The 19,875-nt window shown below is 43.2% G+C and overlaps 1 protein-coding gene across 1 annotated transcript in view; it reads right to left on the reverse strand.

The window, feature by feature from the left end:
* Window positions 1-19,875, reverse strand: part of SPIDR (scaffolding protein involved in DNA repair) — a 363,404-nt gene that overhangs the window by 233,056 nt on the left and 110,473 nt on the right. The window contains exons 7-8 of the mRNA XM_018562962.1: window positions 16,145-16,245; window positions 14,505-14,724 (exon numbers count right to left, since the gene is read on the reverse strand). Coding sequence (XP_018418464.1) covers window positions 14,505-14,724; window positions 16,145-16,245 — 321 coding nt within the window. The remainder of the gene's footprint in view (window positions 1-14,504; window positions 14,725-16,144; window positions 16,246-19,875) is intronic.

Here is a 19,875-nt window from a genome sequence, read left to right on the forward strand (position 1 = left end):
CTCAGGTAGGTTTTGTCCAGGAGACGCATTTCCAGGTGTCCAAAATTCCCAGATTTCATAACCATCACTTTCCTCATGCTTACCACTGCGGATCCCCTGACGGTAAAAACAAGGGTGTCAGTATTGTGGTGCATAGGACGGTAGGTTGGCAATATGTGAATGCCAGACATAGTCCGGAGGGTAGTTCATTTTAGTGAAGGGCAGAATAGGCCAAACTCTATGCACATTTGCAAACATATATATGCCCAATGTAGGCCAGATTCCATTTCTGGAGTCCACCCTAGAGCAACTTGAGGAATTCACGGAGGGAGTACTTGTTGTGGGTGGGGACTTCAACCTGGTGCTTGATCCAACACTGGATAGCTCCAGGTCAGCTTCAAATCTCCCATATTCTGCTCTCAGAAGGGTCAAAAAAAGCTTGAGACAGTTCCAACTGGTAGATATTTGGCGCATACTGCACCCTAGAGACCGAGACTATACCTTTTACTCCAACCCACATGGCTCGTACTCCAGAATAGATTTGTTCATGGTGAAACACAGGGACTTGCCACTGATGAGGGGAACCTCCATCGGCACTATAACACTGTCAGATCATGCTCCGATCTCTGAGCCTTGACTTACTCCCGGCAGACCGTAGATCATGGAACTGGCGACTGAACGACTCCCTCCTTCACGATCCTACGGTAGTTACGGAAATCAAAACCGACCTGGCACATTATTTCGCGAACAACGACACTAATAAATGCTACCCCATGATCCTCTGGGAAGCTCACAAGGCATACATCAGGGGCACATTCATTAGGTTAGGTGCCAGACTCAAGAAACAGAGGACTGCTAAAATTGAAGGCCTACTAGCGGACATCTCCCGCCTTGAGTCGGTACATAAGCAATCGCTGGCCAGGTCGGTTCTCGGGCAGTTGACAGCGCTCAGAGAGCAACTCCAATCCCTTTGCTTAGCCAAAGCCAAAAGGTATGTTGACTAAATGTAAACGAATATTCTACGAACTGGGGGACAAATGCGGCAGACCTCTGGCGAGGGCATTGAGGATACAGAGAGTACAGTACTTCATTCCCGAGATACTGTCCCCTACGGGCATGAAGATGAGCAAGACCACAGATATAGCAAGGGTCTTTAAGAACTACTACGCATCCTTATACAACCTCCAGGGCCAGACTCCGATGCGGAACGACCCACACCGTAGGGCGCAGATCTCGGACTACTTAACCGAGGCCGAGATGCCAGCTATACCTAAAGAGGTAGCACGCTCCCTGGAAACCCCCCTCACGGAGACGGAGCTCGCTAGCGCCCTGAAAGGGGCTAAAAGGGGTAGGGCGCCGGGACCGGACGGACTTCCTTTATCCTACTATAAATAGTTCCTAGAGGTCCTCTTGCCCCATTTCTTAAAGGGATACAATGCAGTTGGTGGTGGGGTGCCGTTTCTGGTTGATTTGTTAAGAGCCCATGTGACTCTTATTCCGAAACCCGGGAAGGATTCCTTGTTGTGCTCCAACTACAGACCCATCTCTTTGCTCAATTCGGACCTCAAACTCTTTACAAAAATGTTGACCTCCCGACTGATACCACATCTTCAGGACATCTTCCAACTAGACCAGGTGGGGTTCATGCCCTCGAGAGAGGCGAGGGGTAATGTAAGCCGAGTAATAGATGTTATACATGTGTCCTCCACCCGGTCGAGGCCTCTTATGCTCCTGTCCACAGATGCGCAAAAGGCATTCGACCAGGTCGACTGGACATTCATGGAATTGACACCCAGGGGTCTCGGTCTGGGTGAGATGATGATGTCATGGATAATGGCGGTATACTCTAGACCTACGGCTCAGATCCGGGTAAAAGGTCTCCTGCCGGACCCCTTTGACATTTCAAAGGGCACGCGACAAGGTTGCCCGCTATCGCTCATGATTTTCATTCTTACCTTAGAGCCCTTTCTCCGTAAAATTAGGGCCAACGGTAATGTTACAGGAGTTGACCTAGATAATGGGGGTAGACACAAAGTCGCAGCTTTCGCTGACGACCTGCTCTTTCTCCTCACCAACCCAACGGTTTCTCTACCAAACCTGATGAGGGAATTTGATCTCTATGGAGCGGTGTCACATTTCCTCATCAATTTTCGAAAATCCACGTCCCTTAATGTATCCGTCCCGGGTTTCCTGCTCGTGGGCCTACGGGCAGCATTTCCATTTCGCTGGGAGGCTGAATCGATAGGGCACCGTTAAACCTGCAGACCTTTCCCGCACATTCCATCTTAATTTTCCTCCACTACTCAAAGAAATTCGGTTGGACCTCACGAGGTGGCATGCTGGTACATTCTCATGGTTCGGCAGATGCAATATCCTGAAAATGAATGTTATGTCACGCATTCTATATCTATTGCAAACTCTACCGATCCATATCCCACAGGCATTTCTTAAAGCCGTCAACAGTGCATTTCCGCATTTCTTATGGGCCCACAAACCACAGAGGATTAAATCAGCAGTCTTGCGACTACACAAACTCCGGGGAGGTATTAGCCTGCCCGATGTAATCAGATACCATGTGGAGTGCCACCTCGCGAGGGTACTAGACTGGTGCCGACACGACTCACTGAAACAGTGGATAGGACTTGAGGGGGCAGAAGTGAAAATCCCCCTGTCGGCCCTTCCGTGGTGTGAGAAAGGAGTCCCGGTGTCAGTGAAAACACATCCCACTATTGGACCGACATGGGCCATGTGTCATAAATTCTTCCCCGCAGGAAATGTTTCAGCTGCCCTATTGCCATTATTTCTAATCTTAGGGAATCCAGGCTTCACTCCTGGCTTAGAAAACCCGGGATTCACTAGGTTAGCGGAGGCAGGTATACACAGGGCCCAACACTTTATTCGGAAAAATAAATGGATGTCCCTGGAAGAACTGTCTCGGGAACCTCAGTGGCTCCCGCTGAAATTTTGGGAAAAGATACAGCTAACGCATTTCCTTAGGTCCCTATCGCCCCCCCAGACGTTTACACGACCCATGACGGACTTCGAACGAGAGTGCAAACAAGGCTCGCCGCTACGTCGTGTAGTGTCCTTGGTCTACGCACTGTTAGAACCCGACCCAGAGGGTAGCAACCCCTCCTACGTGGCCAGGTGGGAACATGAGCTGGGGGGCTCCAGTTCACCCAGGACCAGCGGGAACAACTGTTCTGCTTTGCGCACAAAACATCTAGATGCACTAGAATCCAGGAAATTAACTACAAAACTCTCACATGCTGGTATAGAACCCCTACAACCCTACACAGGATCTTTCCCGGGGTAGCCTCTGAATGCTGGCGCTGTGGCCAAGACAGTGGCTCCATGCTACATGTTTTCTGGACATGCCCGGCTCTTCAGGACTACTGGAAGGGGATCAAGTCACTATTGCCCAAGTTCACCGACCCAGTCATTCCACACGACCCGGCCTTCTTCCTTTTGCACCACAATGCATTCCCGAGAAAGGGGTACATGAGATCAATACTATCACATCTGCTTAATGCAGCAAAAGCATACATTCTGCTTCGCTGGCGAGATCCAGGACCCCTACGCTAGGAATGTGGCTGGGAAAGGCTGGTGAAATCTGGCGAATGGAGGAATTGACGGTATCGTCCCTAGGAATGCGAACCGCCTTTAACAAAATCTGGTTCTATTGGGCGGAGTTCCTGCTTTCTCCGGAATATCAAACATAGGTTACCTCGGAACCACCCGAAGACCCTCAGGTATCCTGAACGACTGACTCCAGGGTAGAGATCGTTTCTCTTTTCTTCTTCTTTCTTGTGACCCATGTATGTCTCTTACGCTGCTGACTCCTACCTATCCATGTCTTGCTCTATGTAAGTCTAGTGTAACTAGGATGTAGGTTGGAAATAGTTAATCTGGGTGTTCCAGGCATAGGCACAGACTGCTACCTAGGTATGATAAGTTATTATCTTGCGACCTACTCTATGAGTCCGGCTATGGTCACATGGTGTCACAGGGAACGCCTACTACCTAGACCTCAATGTGATGAGGAGCTCTTACACCAATATAGTAAAGCAACCTCAGAATGAACAAATTATTAGAGAGTGGTTCCTATCTCCAGTACGATACCTACCAGTATAAGGACAATGGAGTTAGGTAGAAGTATCACACAAGTACCACTGTGCTCCTAATGTACATCCTAATTTTCATTTCCGTTTGTTATATGTTTACCTGTCATCTAAAAAAACAAAATAAAATTACAGGATCCATGCGATCGAACATGCTTATAAGCATTGGCGACTTTTCGCCCTGATTGTTGGGCACTATGTATCGAAATGCTTCATTCTTGTATGGATGACCCTGTTTTACAAAATAAAGAATAAAAAAAAAAAAAACAGAATATACACTATATTGCCAGTAAGTATTGGGACACCCCTCCAAATCATTGGATTCAGGTGTTCTGTGCAATTTCCTTGCTACTAAATATTCCACGGTCAACTGTTAGTGGTATTATAACAAAGTGGAAGCAACTGGGAACAACAGCAACTCAGCCACGAAGTGGTAGGCCACGTAAAATGACAGAGCTGGGCCAGCGCATGCTGAAGCGCACAGTGCATAAAAGTCGCCAACTGTCTGCAGAGTCAATAGCTACAGACCTCCAAACTTCGTGTGGCCTTCAGATTGGCACAACAACATTGCGTAGAGAGCTTCCTGGAATGGGTTTCCATGGCCGAGCAGCTGCAGCCAAGCCTTACATCACCAAGTGCAATGCAAAGCATCGGATGCAGTGGTGACATGTTCTCTGGAGTGACGAATCACGCTTCTCTGTCTGGGAATCCGAAGGCCGTGTCTGGGTTTGGCGGTTGCTAGGAGAACAGTACTTGCCTGACTGCCTTGTGTCAAGTGTAACGTTTGGTGGAGGGGGGGATTATGGTGTGGGGTTGTTTTTTAGGGTTTGGGCTTGGTCCCTTAGTTCCAGTGAAGGTAACTCTTAAGGCATCAGCATACCAAGATATTTTGGACAATTTCATGCTCCCAACTTTGTGGGAACAGTTTGGGGATGGCCCCTTCCTGTTCCAACATGACTGTGCACCAGTGCACAAAGCAAGGTCCATAAAGACATGGATGAGCGAGTGTGGGCTGGAGGAACTTCACTGGCCTGCACAGAGTCCCGACCTCAACCCGATAGAACACCTTTGGGATGAATTAGAGCGGAGACTGTGAGCCAGGCCTTCTCGTCCAACATCAGTACCTGACCTCACAAATGCGCTTCTGGAAGAATGGTCAAACATTCCCATAAACACACTCCTACACCTTGTGGACGCCTTCCCAGAAGAGTTGAAGCTGTTATAGTGGCAAAGGGTGGGCCAACTCAATATTGAACCCTACGGACTAAGACTGGGATGCCATTAAAGTTCATGTGCATGTAAAGGCAGGCGTCCCAATACTTTTGGCAATATAGTGTAGATCATCTCACAAACCGTTTGATTGCCATAAAAACATCCCTTTATTTGTAAAACTACTCACATTCGATATAATCAATCAATGGCAAAGTACAAGTGCTCCTATGACTCTCACACAAACAGAGTGTCCACAGACTTCTAAGTTCCTCCTTGTGTCCGCAAACACTGGCCAAGTTCTTAATAACTAGATTGGGATTTATTTTTCACACATTATTGTGTAGATGTTAGAAGACAGATTTGGATAATATTTTGTGTGACACTTTGGTTTACAGCGCGATAATATTATTAGAAATTATTAAAATAATTGTATCATATTTTTTCAGTGTTGCCGCTATCACACATTTGGCGCAGGGTTTATTTATATATGGGTAAGGCCAACTTGCGAGTGAGTAAATGCAGACAACTATCTCTGATCAGTAAGGATCACTGGGATGCCCACCATCTTGATCCTGTGCAGGAGATGAGGCAAAAGCTTCAGAGCAGGGAAGGCGTAGATTAGTTTAAACAGATCCCACTGCATCCCCAAGACATCCAACCGCAGAGGCTAGAGGATCCCTGGTTCAGGCAGCAACCTGTAAAGCTTGTTGTTGAACTTGAATGCAAGGAGATCCATGACTAGCATCCACCCCCCTGCAACAAAGTGCTTGAAACACCACCACTGAATGGAGGGCCCATTCTCTGGGATAAAAACCCTTTTGACTGCCAACTTTTCAACCCAGGAATATGTACAGTGGACAGGGCTGGAACAAGAAGTTCCGCCGGAGCCAGTATCACGCTGGCATCTCCTAGGACTGTGCAACCAGACGTGCCTTCTTGCTAGTTGATGTAAGCTACGGCTGTATCATTGTCTGACTGAATCCTATCCAGATGGCCCTGCAAGTGGGAGTCTAGCAGAGCAGACGCCTCCTGTGGCTGTGTGGTACTATTACTGCTTTCATGTATATTGTGGGATCATCTTGTATTAATGATGATATGCACGTATAACCAGGGGATCATCATAACAATCCAGTTTTTCTGTCTTTGGTACTTTGGCATGCCCTAATGATTTTGTCATGCAATTGTGTTTATCCTGACCCGTCTGACTTTTAGACGCCCCTTTAGAAACAGACACTTTGTTTTACATTTATATGTACAAGCATTCACTCAAGCTGAACAGCAGAGTGATGAATAAGCGGGTAGTGCGCATGCTCAAACCTGCGAGGCTACTGTGCATGTGCCCGCTGAGCTAGCTGGATCGGAATAGCGAGACACAATACAGTTGTCGTGGTTCTGAAATGCCGCCTATTCTACACAGGGTGTGTGTGAGGCCGAGCCAGCTTCTTGACAGATGTGACAGGGAGAGTGTCTACAATGTGATCATGGCGGTTTTCCAGAACAATTAAAGAGACAGATATGCATACTTTCTTGAGGTATTAATAATTGTCTACAAGATGATTTTGTATGAACATCTGTATGAACAGTTTAATATTCCATGGAATGTGAGGTCATTATGACATCAGAAGGGGAGTATTTGAATATTTTGATTGTTTCACTGGCTTTTCACTGTTGGATAAATATCTGCACTTCTTTTGTTGTTGGTTACACTTTGTTTGCCTGATGAAGGGACCACACAGTTCCGAAACATCGCTATACAATGTGATCCTCTGTCAATAAAAAGAATTGACAGAAAACCATGTTGGAGTGCGAGTGACTTTCTCCTTAATAGGTACGGATTTGCAGATGCATCTGCAGTCACCCTGAAGTTACATCCTGTGGCTCCCAGATGCAAGGGAAAAGCAGGGCTAATTTTCAAATGATACCGGTGAACCAAGAACCAACAGTGTAACTCGACAGGTCACATGCTGGCTACGCTGTAAGCCCCATAGGGGACCAGCAGGCTGGTCCTGGGCACCAGAAGAGGGAAGGCAGGCATGGCTTCGGTGAACATGGTGTCTTATTGCAGAGGCCCCACTTTACCCTCCAAGTGGGCATACCTACCTGGACCTGTAGCGCACCCCGCAGCAGCTCATTCTTAATGTCCCAGGAACTAGCTGAGCATCCAAATGCTGAATCAAAGTGCTATGCACATTACAGGCCAGACACACATCTTGTCTTGCAGGGTCCAGGCACGGTCCACCAAGTCTCTGCCCAGGAGAAAACCAATCCAGATAGTTGCTGTTGGTGCCAAAGTGGTTTGAGCAGCTTAAAAAACTTGCAAGAAGAGTTTTCAATGTACAATAAAAAGGGAAAGGATGTATTTCTCCCAGAGCTGAGGTGTCCATCATCTAAGGACACTAGAAGAAAGTGAAGCAAGCTGGGAGTGGGATGTATTATGCAGGACTGCCCTGCAGGTATGACTGATTGGCAAGTGTTCAGTCACCTGAACGTAGCTGCATTAATCAGTGCTCTAAGAATTTACTCCCTGTGCCCTGTGATGTACAATCAAGAAATTACCTTAATTAAAATGCAGTATTAAAGAACACTACAAAAAGCAATGGCTGCCTTTGCAAATCATAAAACTAAAGGTCAGAAAACATCAGCATTACAATAGACATTCTAATCTTCATACTTCCAAGGCAGTATCTTGATCAGCATGACAGCCGGGGAGCAAGTATTTTGTGAAGGAATGGTAAGCAATGCCTGGCTCCTTATGTACAAGTTCACCTAACAGTAGAAAGCAAGCAAGATCAATACACCATTGAGGTCTACAATAATTTGACTATATATAAAACACAACAGCCACTTGCGGTCAAGCCAATGAATAAGCACTGACCTGAGGTGATTTCTGAATTAACAAAGCCTGGCCTCCTGGCAATGTGGGCAGCTGAATGAAATAGAGGGAGCTGAGCTAAACTATTGCTGTAATGTACTTCACCCAAATGTAGGGGTTTATGCTAGCCAAACATTCAATACTCTTCTTTATACTATGAATTTTAGAGTTTAAGTTTAGTTGCATATAAACAAATGTTTAAGTTTTGGCTTGCCTTTTTTAAATAAACTGACTAAACATACCAAGATAAAAAGCATAGCTAGAAACCAGTGCTATCTTATGCAAAACACATGGAAAATTGTTAGAAATTATTAGCTGTAAATAAATATACAATTACAAGCTAAAACCTCAAAGCATTCCAACTAGGGCTCATGTATATTGGAGAAAGATGGATTGTACAAAGAATGTAACAAAAAATGCAAACTAGAAATCCGGGCAGCTAAAACTGAGTGTGAAAAGCATATCGCCGCAGATAGTAAAAAGAACCCCAAAAAATTCTACCAATAGATGCTTAAAACAGTTGTGTCTTCAGATATACATTATTCAATGCTCAACATTTACATTTGGCTACATGGTAAACCACGGGGTAAAATCCTCATGGAGCACAGACCAAAACTGCAATATGCAGTATATCTGCAAGAACACAGAAACACAGATATGCAGAATGTGCCTGTTAATATGCTATACAGCACTGTCTCATTCTAGTGAGCATTACAGCCTGTGTTCACTATAGAGGTGAATGCAAGCTTGTATATGTTGTAAGGGGGTCGTTTCCAACCGCTATTGGCATTGGTAAAACAGGAACACCCAGGAGCAGTCTAAGCAGGTTTACTCCTGCAGTTTTATTCAGCAAGGCATCAAGCGAACACAGTTTCAATGCAGGAGGGCTTTGTATGGTAAGTCTATGGCATGAAACTAACAAAATATCTGCTAACTAAACTAAACTAACTAACTAAACTCAGGTCAGTTTCTGACTAGAAGGGTGCCCACTATCAGGTTCCCCAACACAAACAGGTAACACTTTTACCTTTCTTAGTGTTCTGTCAGCAAAGCTAGACTGCCCTGAGAATCAGTCAGCTCACATATAAAAAGGCCTGTGGACAGCAGAAACTAATATGTAGGTCTAGCTACCAGATAAGATGTGGACCTCCTTCCCTGTCTGTCCCTCCAGTGAGGGGAGGAGGTAATCTCTGCAAGGTGCGATGACTGACAGTCCTTCCTCTCTGCAGAGAGGAAACCGTGAGCTGAGCGACAAGAAGTTACATTATCGCTCAGCTCTCAGTATAGAGCCAATGTGTGACAGCTGAATTGTCCCACGTTGGCTGTAAGTATTTGGAAGAGAATGTTTTAGTCTCCGAATGTTTCTCCTTTAAGATTATGAGGAAACAAAAAGTTTGCTTTCTCCACATCAGCCTTAAACCACACACACACCACAATCCTGCCCATCAGTGTCTCACAATATGTAACAGGGACTGAGATGCAGCTTTCGGTTTGTAAGCAAAAGACACTAGTCTAGGTCAACATCATGGTTACAATGGCACTATAACATTTTCTAAGAATATTCACTATACATAATTTGCTATAACCAGCTTCAAAGATGAAACACCCAACAAAAACACTCAATGAACACACTCTGATAAACTAACATTAAAAAGTGCAAAATGCATCAGCCATTGGTCCTATTTGAGAGATATCACAGGTTACTGGAATCAGATTCACCTGAAGCTGAACAGTCAGACAAGTAGCCAATACTTGGGAAAACAGTACACTGATATATATCTGTTTTAAGATTCCCTTCACAATGTTGGATTATCTTGTAGTAAAACTTGATATATTTTGCCATTTTTAGAACATTTCTAAATTCTGATGAATATTATTTTGCTCTGAAAAACATTATGCATTCATATGGGTTTTTTTTAAACCTAGATAGTCGAGTTAGTGATCAAGTAATTATACATAGTGAATAATTGAATATGACTACTTTGTATTAGGTTGTGATTTTAGTGAGAAGCACATTTTATAGCTGGATTTGTGCATGTGCCATAGTGGAGCTCTTTCACTGTCTCTAACCATGTATATGGAAAACACAGGTATGGTATATGGGATTCAATCCACCACATCAACAAAGCAATAGCACTGTGAAATGAACTCTTTACTTATGATTCTGTGTCCAGGATTTGGATAATCAAGTATTTTTTGTATTCTAAATAAGTAAATATGCTTCAAAATAAGCCCTCACTAACCTTTGCAGCTGCAGACACTAAGGAATTCATCCTCAAATTCTCAGCGCTTAGAAGTTTTTCTATCAGCAGTGACTTGGCAGCCTTCCAGCATTATAATCTCTAATGAAGACAAATAGGTACTCTGGGAGGCAAAGCAGGGGGAGCCACACTGTTAAAAGATTACAATGGCTGTAGTTCTGCTTTAAAGTAGAACTATGAGGTGAGTGATGTTCACTCATCCTCATAGTTAGAGCCGACGTGTGACAATGAAACTGTCACACATCGGCTCTATTGATCGGGAAGTGAGCAAACACATACCGTCGCTTGCTCACTTTCCGATCATCTCCCTGCAGAGAGCGTTGACTGTCAGTCACCGCTCCCCGCAGGGATTCCCCCTCTCTGATCCTCCAGCACTGACTGGAGGAGGGGGCGGGGGTGCTGACTGGACGGGGGAGGGGGCGGGCACAGCTGGCTCTGCCTCTAGATAGGCAGAGCCCACTGTCAATCAGCTAGCTTGGTGGATCTCGACAGTATTGTCGGGATCCGTCCCAGCTGCGGCTCTCAGTATATAGCGAGCTGTAGCTCGCTATGTACTGAGCTTTGCGTCACGGGAGGAGGTTAGTAAATGTCCTTTCGTGAACCTTGTAATAAAAAGTTTACCCCATAGTTCTCTTTTAAGCTTTGATATAGGAATGTTGAGAAATCTCCCAGACAAATCTCCAATCTGTAAACAAAAAAAAGAAGTGTAGTCTGCCCTGCTGACCACGTTACCCACATTGTGATGAATACAATCTGTAGACTTTGGCTAAACAGAAGTAATTTTGGTAAATAAACACTTTACTAGAATACCTACCAAAGAAAGCAACTCATGGGCATTTGTGTGCTATAGCACTAACCAGATATAATGGAAATAAAAATAAAGGAATGCTTCTAGCAGATGTTAAACGTCTCCTCTTTTTCCCTCTCACCAATGCATCCTCTTCACTGTCTTCTGATGCTTAAGCCAAGTGCATACTTTGTGCTTGACATTTAGGGGACACACTAATTTATTACTGCTTAAGTGCCAGAACAAAAGTATTGTATTAGACTCAGGCCAGGACAAACTCGAGTCATAAAAAAACCCAGAAATCAACAATTGTATTATTTAATATGGCACAAAATGTAATTTTTAATGCATTTTCATATTAAATTCAAATAAAACCCTATTGTGCTTTATTTCCCCAGAGAAGAGCACACAAACAAAAACAAGGGATCACCATCAGGATGACTTGTTTATGGAAAAAAACTGAAATGCTGCAGGATCAGCTGCCCTGAGCTCCACTAAACTGTATTCTATTTATTGTTTTGGTTTACATAGCACTGCCTAGCATCACCTTAAATCCCAAACCATTTCTTAGTTGATGTGTACTCTAGTGCAAAGCCAAACATATGCTATGGACAACCCCACTTTTAACTTTCCTCTAATCTTTTAAAAACTCCAATACCTATAGAATTATCATAAATACACAGAAAATGATATCCTACTCAGACAACAGACCTCAAGAACGTAACATTTCAAAAGGTGTTGAAATGCAGGTACAGTATGCTAATGATTACCAGTTTGTTTGGTGTCAACATGAATGCAGCAATATAGGCAATAGATTATTTCCGCTCTTAAAGTGCAACTAGGGTCTCCCATTTACAAAAAGAAATGTGCTGTAGCAGTTAATTTGTAAGTTACTTACAGTTTTCTTCCCCTGAAATTACCTGTTGAGCTTGCCAGTGAAGTTCACTCAATGCAGCTTCCTGTGATGGTGTGGAAACAAAGCTGCACTGCTGTTGAATTCAGAGTAGTCGCCACTTTCATATAGGCTCTGCCTGCTTACACTACAGCGTGATGAAAACAAGTTGCAGGGGTAATGCTATCAGTATTGTTGCTGCTGATTCTCAAGCCTGTGGCTTGTCAATCAGCACCTGGTCACACCTATTCCTGCCCACATCTTTCTGGACTGAGAGCATTGTCTCTGTTGGTAAAACCTTCCCACTGTGAGCTGTAGTGTCTGGGAGAGGAAGCATGTGAGACACAAATGAAGGAGGATTTGGTTCAGTCAGGGAAAGTAAAAGAAGTGTTTTGTTTACTTTATGTGATTTGAGCATCACATAGTACCTGGATTTGTGACTTGTGTAGACTGTCATACAGGAGCCTTCAGTTGTACTTGACGTTTTACTAGCTTTCAAAAAGGTGGAAGAATATTAACCATACAAATACCAAAAAAGTCACATCTGCATTTTAATACATATTAACAAAATCTAAAATTAGAACATAGGACCAAATGCACTCCCAACCCCAACATAATGTTCATCTTCTTCAACCACCTATATGAATTACTACAAACGCTTGCTGGCCTCACAAATTACATACTAAACTGCCAGTCAATCATAAGAGACTCTAAACATTGTGAAACATATTCAATAAACACATTAAACGTATAAGAATATCCTTTGTTTAAAGTAGAACTCCAGTCAAATGTTTTGTATAGTTGTACAAAGAGTGGGAAAGTGCTTTTAATACGGATTGTATACCAGCTGGGGATATCCATTCTTTTTGTTTGTCTTCATTGCCAACATCACCAGCACAGAAATTGAAAGGAATTCCAGTTTTAAAGTTTATTCCAGAACATAAGAAGAAGGGATATCCAAATAGGCACATCTGTTCAGATGACAGCTATCATTTTCCTAAAGTAGAATTAAAATCTTTTTTGCAATATATCTACTGCTAGTAAGCAGTAGATATATGCCCTAACATAAAAAAATAATAAGTTGGACAACACCAACAAACTTGCCAGTGTCAGCGCCGCAGTCCTGGCTCCCGAACGCTGTGAAGGAGGAAGTGTGGGTGGGCGCATGCGCAGTACAGATCGTCGGAGGGGGGAGGAGGAGAGCACCGCTGACACTGAATGGATGCAGCCAGGAGCACGCACACACGACGACAGACTCCGTGGGACCCGAGGAGTCTGCGCTGGATCAGAGACCGGCACCAGCGCTGGAGGGACTTTGGAATATGAGTGGAAGGAAGAAGCTGTTTGGATCAAGAGGCATCACATAAGGTAAGTCCTTAACCACTTGCTGACCGGAGCAATTTCTTACTATTTACACACAAATGATAAAATATGATTTTTTTGGCTAGAAAACAGCTTCAAACCCCCAAACAATGATATATTTTCTGAAAGCAGAGACACTGTAAAATAAAAAAAATGCTGGTTGCAATTTTTATGTTGCACGGTATTTGCGCAGTTGTTAATCAAACCAGTATTTTTAGGCTAAAATACACTAAAATTAAATTTAATACACAGTAACAGAATATAATACCCTTTTTTTGGTAAAATATAAAAGATGTGGTCACGCCGGGGAAATAGATACCAAACTTGTCAAGCCTTAAAATTGTGTTCGCCCGTGATGCCGCAAAAAATGACAATACCACAAATTTCCGAGACACTTTAAAAGCTTTTACCGCTCATCAGATTAGTGTTAACAGTGATGGCCCCAAAATTATTGGTCTCACTCCGACGTTCGCGGCGATATGTAACATGTGTAGAGCAATTTTAGTTTTTGCACGTAGGCGCACCAACGCGTGTTTGCATATGTATGTGCAAGCACGTGGGGGCGGGGGACTTTAAACATATTTTTTGTATATGTTACTTTATTTGTAATCACTTTTTTTTTTTTTTTACACTAACCTTATTGCGATCACATAGGGGGCTACCAAAAGCCCTATGTAATAGCTAAAAGGGTGTGACAGGTCCTCTTTATGGTGACACCAGGGGTCTTTCAGACCGCTAATGTCACTTAGGGACCCCAAAGAAGCCGAGGAAGTGAATCTCTGCTTTCCCAGAAAATTTACAATTTTTAAAATCCCTAACTTGTATATGGAAACCAAGTTTTCGAAGGTTTGTATCAAATATTTTGAAGAACAAAAAATATTAAGAGGCTGTATAATATCATTGCTGGAATACTGGAGAAAAGAATATAGGATAAAATGTCACATCAATAAAATCTGTACCATAAAAGTACCTGTATTATACTGTACTTATCTGCAAGAAATGTATGTGGGTCACTCACCAGGGTGGGTAGATATAGATGATATCATTCGCCTTTGGTTTTAGCTTGTCTGCTGTTTGCCGAGAGAACAGAACCTTGAGCTTTGTTGCAACTTTACAGTGATTTATGGGGGGGTTGTCTATGGTCCCGATGTCTGTTAATTGCTGACAGGCTGCAATCCATATTGCACACTCCTCATGAACATCAATCAACTTTACAAGAAGTGTCCCTGATTTATCTCCTTCAAACAACAAAGAAAAGGGGACTGTGAAGCATGCAAAATTATGACAAAAAAAACCCTGCATCTTGGAACTCAGCAGAGTTCTAGTTGTATATGACCATACCAAACCTCATCACATTTATTCAATTTGCATCTATCCTATCACGAGACAAACATGATCCTCTTGCTTTAAACCACTGAGCTACATGTTTTGGATAGAGTGGGAAAGGGTTGGAACATCTGTCAAGTCTTTTTGCCCTCTGTTTCCCTATTAGGGAGATTTCTCCAAATTTACTGTTGGGACAGAAAGCGATCAGAAGTCTCTCCAACAGGGAAACAAACACATTTTTTTGAAGAGTAAAGAATGGTCAGAACCACTGATGATGTATTTATTTATTTTGTATGGGCACCACAGGGACAGGAATTGAGTGAAAATCTTCCCAATGGGGTCACAGTTGGATGCTAAATCGCAACAGAAAATGTAAACCTTTCCTTCACTATCTAAAGAAAAAAATAGAAAGAAAGAGAAATTGGCAGGCATTAAGCTTTAAAGTTAAAGACAGCAGGTCAAACAGCATTGTCGGCTAATATTTCTTACAATGGTTTTTTTAAATGAGTGAAAGACATTCATGGAATAATGGGATGTGCTGTTAAAAATTAAACCTAGCATAAGATTTGTGTGCTCCTTCCTTAAACAGAAACACAGATAAACAGCTCAGAGTCCCAATTATTGGAGCAATTTTTAAATATATTACCAGTCAACTAAGCAACGAATGCAAGACCCATTTTTTGTAACAACCTGGTAAATCATATTGCAATGTATTTACATTCATTAAACACAATATTAAAATAACAGTGGCACTTCTATGTTTTTCTAAACCCATAGGGAGCTTTGTTGTTCTTTCTCTGCGGTAATTATTTCTCCAACAGAAAAAGTTTTAGAAAATATAGTGAGGAGTGATAGTTTTGGAAATGAGAACTGCCAAGTGAGGCACCATTCAGGCATCCAGGTCCCCCTAGAAACTGCGGGTTGAGACCTTTTAGAGATTTATAGTGGATGGATCAGAAAGCATTATCCAAACACGGTTTTCTCTTTGATAAGCCAGTGATACAACTTCCTGTAAAGTGCCTCTTATTACATTCTGTATGAGCTCAACACAAGGTGGCCTTCACTGCCTGTGTCAGGATCCAAGGACAACTTTTAGTGACATGACTATTGAAAACAGTAGCTTGTGTCCAATTAAGGTCTCTATAGTTTGATAAATATCGGTTCAAAAGGTAATTGAAGATGTTGCTAATGCATATGTGTTACACCTAAACTATGTGGACTCCTTTACCTACCCACACAGAAATTAAAAATATGAGAGGAAAAGAAGTCTATGACTAACCTTTAACTAAATAAATCTCTAACACATTCTACACATTCACATATAAATCTTACCTAAAGGTATTCTGCAATCAGATCCAGATTGATGCCTCCAAAATGTAATGGCAGATCTTTCTCTGTTCTGCAGACGACTGAGCCTTTCAGCTAGGCCTCCCCTACAGAGTTAGCCAAGAGTTAGCATTTCATTTTGCCAAAGGACAAAACACAGTACACAGATGGGACCATTTACTTTATGCTCTCCTCAAAGAAACATCACAAAACGTAATTCTCCTGAATTGTTCAGACACTAAAGCTCAGTTAAGAACATTTTTTAGACCTAATAAAATGTACAATCTGTTTTATAAAAGAAATACATCATTTAAATGCCAACTGGATCCATCCCCTGTATAAACTTCAGGAGTTTCTATTTACCATTTTATTATTCTGAACATTAAATCCGTTCAGAAATGTAATAATGATTATGCGTGTATATGTTTGACATTTATGAATGTTTTACATTTCCAGAATTATATACTAACATATAGAGCTGCAGCTAACGATTATTTTCAAAATCGATTAGTTAGCCGATTATTAAGTTCGATTAATCGGTTAATCGGATAAACAATAAAAAAAAAATTAAAAATGGCTCCAGTGATGGGACTACTAGTTTGTATTGAGATTGTAGTCCATCACAGGAGCAAGCTTGGAGCGGTAACATATACAGATATGCGGAGCACATACCATAACTACCTGGTACGTTAAAGATGGGGTTCACGCAACACTTGCAGAAGCTAGAGAGATCTGGCTTTCTATGTTCTAAAAATTTGCTGCATAGCAGATCCCTTGCCATCGTGCACATTCACATCAGTCCCTGCCCTCAAGGAGCTTACAATCTCAGTTCCATATCTCACATGCAGACATACAAGGGCCAATTTGCACAGGAACCAATTAACCTTGCAGCATGTCTTTGGAGTGTGGGAGGAAACCAGAGTACCCGGAGGAAACCCACGCAAGCACAAGGGGAACATGCAAACTCTTTGCAGATAGCGACCTGGCCGGGATTCGAACCAGGGACCCCCAGTAGTGACACGTGTGTCAATTACCTGCTTCCCCCCTATGGCTCCTATGCCTTTACAGGACGAATGACCCAAAAGGAACCACAGTGCACAGCAGGTATTTACTACAACAGAAAGTGTCAGATATCTGCAATGGCCAGAGATTTGCTACTCAGCACATTTTTTAAGACACAGGCTGCCTGAAAGATGAATTACTTTAGGGCTGCAACTAACGTCTATTTTCATAATCGACTAGTTGGCTGATTACTTTTTCGATTAAAAGATGAAAAAAAAAAAAAACATCTTTAATTTAAAATAAAATACAGAAATGGAGTGTTACAAACAAAAATCACGATATAATACCCACCAGTTAAGGGGGAAAAGGAAGGGGATGAATTAAAGAAGAACTATGGAAATGAGAATGAAAGCACCAATGGAAATGCATCAGACCTAGAGAGAGGTAATTAGGAGCATGATAATATGGGGTGAGAGGAACTTACAAAGTAGTCCAATATATACAGTATGATCAGTGTGTGGTGGGTGTGTATATACACATACACATATATATATATATATATATATATATATATATATATATATACACATACACATACACACACACTGCTCAAAACAATTAAAGGAACACTTTTCAATCAGTGTATAGCATCAAGTCAATGAAACTCCTGGGATACTGATCAGGTGCTTTGGTGTTAATAAAATTAACAACAGGTGCACTCGATGGGCAACAATAAGCTCCAAAGCAGGAATGGTTTTACAGGTGGAGGCCACTGACATTGTTTTCCCTACTCATCTTTTCTGACTGTTTTTCACTAGTTTTGCATTTGGCTAGAGTCAGTGTCACTACTAGTAGCATGAGGCGATACCTGGACCCTATAGAAGTTGCACAGGCATGCCAACACCTCCAGGGTGGCACATCAATACGTGCCATTGCCAGAAGGTTTGCTGTGTCTCCCAGCATGGTCTCAAGAGCATGGAGGAGATTCCAGGACACGGGAAGTTACTCTAGGAGAGCTGTACAGGGCTGTAGAAGGTCCTTAAACCCATCAGCAGGACTGGTATCGTCTCCTTTGTGCAAGGAGGAACAGGATGAGCACTGCCAGAGCCCTACAAAATGACCTCCAGCAGGCCACTGGTGTGAATGTCTCTGACCAAACAATCAGAAACAGACTTCATGAGGGTTGCCGGAGAGCCGGACATCCTCCAGGGGGCCCTGTGCTCACTGCCGGGCCACGTGGAGGTCGTTTGGCATATGGCATTTAACACCAGAATTGGCAGGTCCGCCACTGGCGCCCTGTGTTTTTCACAGTTGAGAGCAGGTCCACCCTGAGCACATGTGACAGACGTGAAAGGGTCTGGAGAAGCCATGGAGAACGTTATGCTGCCTGTAACATTGTTCAGCATGAGCGGTTTTGGTGGTGGGTCAGTGATGGTCTGGGGAGGCATATCCATGGAGGGATGCAGACCTCTACAGGCTAGACAATGGCACCCTGACTGCCATTAGGTATCGGGATGAAATCCTTGGACCCATTGTCAGACCCTACGCTGCTGCTGTGGGTCCTTGGTTCCTCGACAATTCCCTGGTGCACGACAATGCCTGGCCTCATGTGGCGAGAGTATGCAGCCAGTTCCTTGAGGATGAAGGATTTGATACCATTGAATGGCCCACACGCTCGCCTGACCTGAATCCAATAGAACACCTCTGGGACATTATGTCTCGGTCCATCCGACGCCACCAGTGTTTTTGGTGTCATTTTAAACAGCAGGCAATAGCTGTTCAGGTACAAGCAATCCAGCATCTATACAGCCACCGGATCGTTTGTAGTGATCAGCGGATCGTGCTGCCTCCATCCCCTCTGCCAGCTTCCCCGTGCTCCGCTGTCCTACGTGCGGGGCCAGGACCGACACAGTGGGTCTCCCGGCAACGATTGAGATCAGCAGCTTCCAGTCACTGAGCTCTCCTCCAATCATAGGACTCGGAAGTGATGTGTATTATGTCACGTCCGGTGTCACTGTTTACAATCTCCGGCTCTTAGAGCCAGGAGAAGAAGCTGGGGATGCAAATCTCTGCTTCCTCAGCTTCTTTGGGGCCTCTTGGTGACATTAGGGGTCTGAAAGACCCCTGATGTCCCCATAAAGAGGACCTGTCGCACCCTATCTGGTATCGGCTTCACAGGCGAACGCAATATTAAGGCTTGACCTGTTTGGTATTTATTTACCCAACGTGACCCCATCTTTTATACTTTACCAAAAAATTGGGTATTCTGTTTCTGTGCACTAAATTTCATTTTAGTGTATTTTATTCTAAAAATACTGGTTTGGTAAACATTTACGCAAATACCATGCAACATTAAAAAAATAGCAACTAGCATTTTTTTTTTATTTCTGTTTTCATAAAATGTTGACAAAAGTGAAAATAGGATTTTGTTCTTACCGTAAAATCCATTTCTCAAAGTTCATTGAGGGACACAGCTCCCACCCCAGGTGTGAGGTTGAAGGGGTTATGTCCTTAAAGTAGAAGGCTTTTAATTTTTCTGCCTAGTGTCCAATTCTCCTAGCGTCAGCTGCATAACCCTACAGCTCAGAATTCTTTAGAACTATGTGCCTCAATGGATTTTTTTTTAACCCCTTCGTGACTGACCACGTACAGTGTACGTCGCCAGCATCGGGGCTGTTTAAACAGACTCCCGGCGACTTTTGCCGCAGGGACTCTGTTTAATTACAGTAAGAACA

The sequence above is a fragment of the Nanorana parkeri genome, unplaced genomic scaffold (genome assembly GCF_000935625.1).
Source record: "Nanorana parkeri isolate BGI_ZX_2015 unplaced genomic scaffold, ASM93562v1 scaffold617, whole genome shotgun sequence".
Lineage (NCBI taxonomy): Eukaryota > Metazoa > Chordata > Amphibia > Anura > Dicroglossidae > Nanorana > Nanorana parkeri.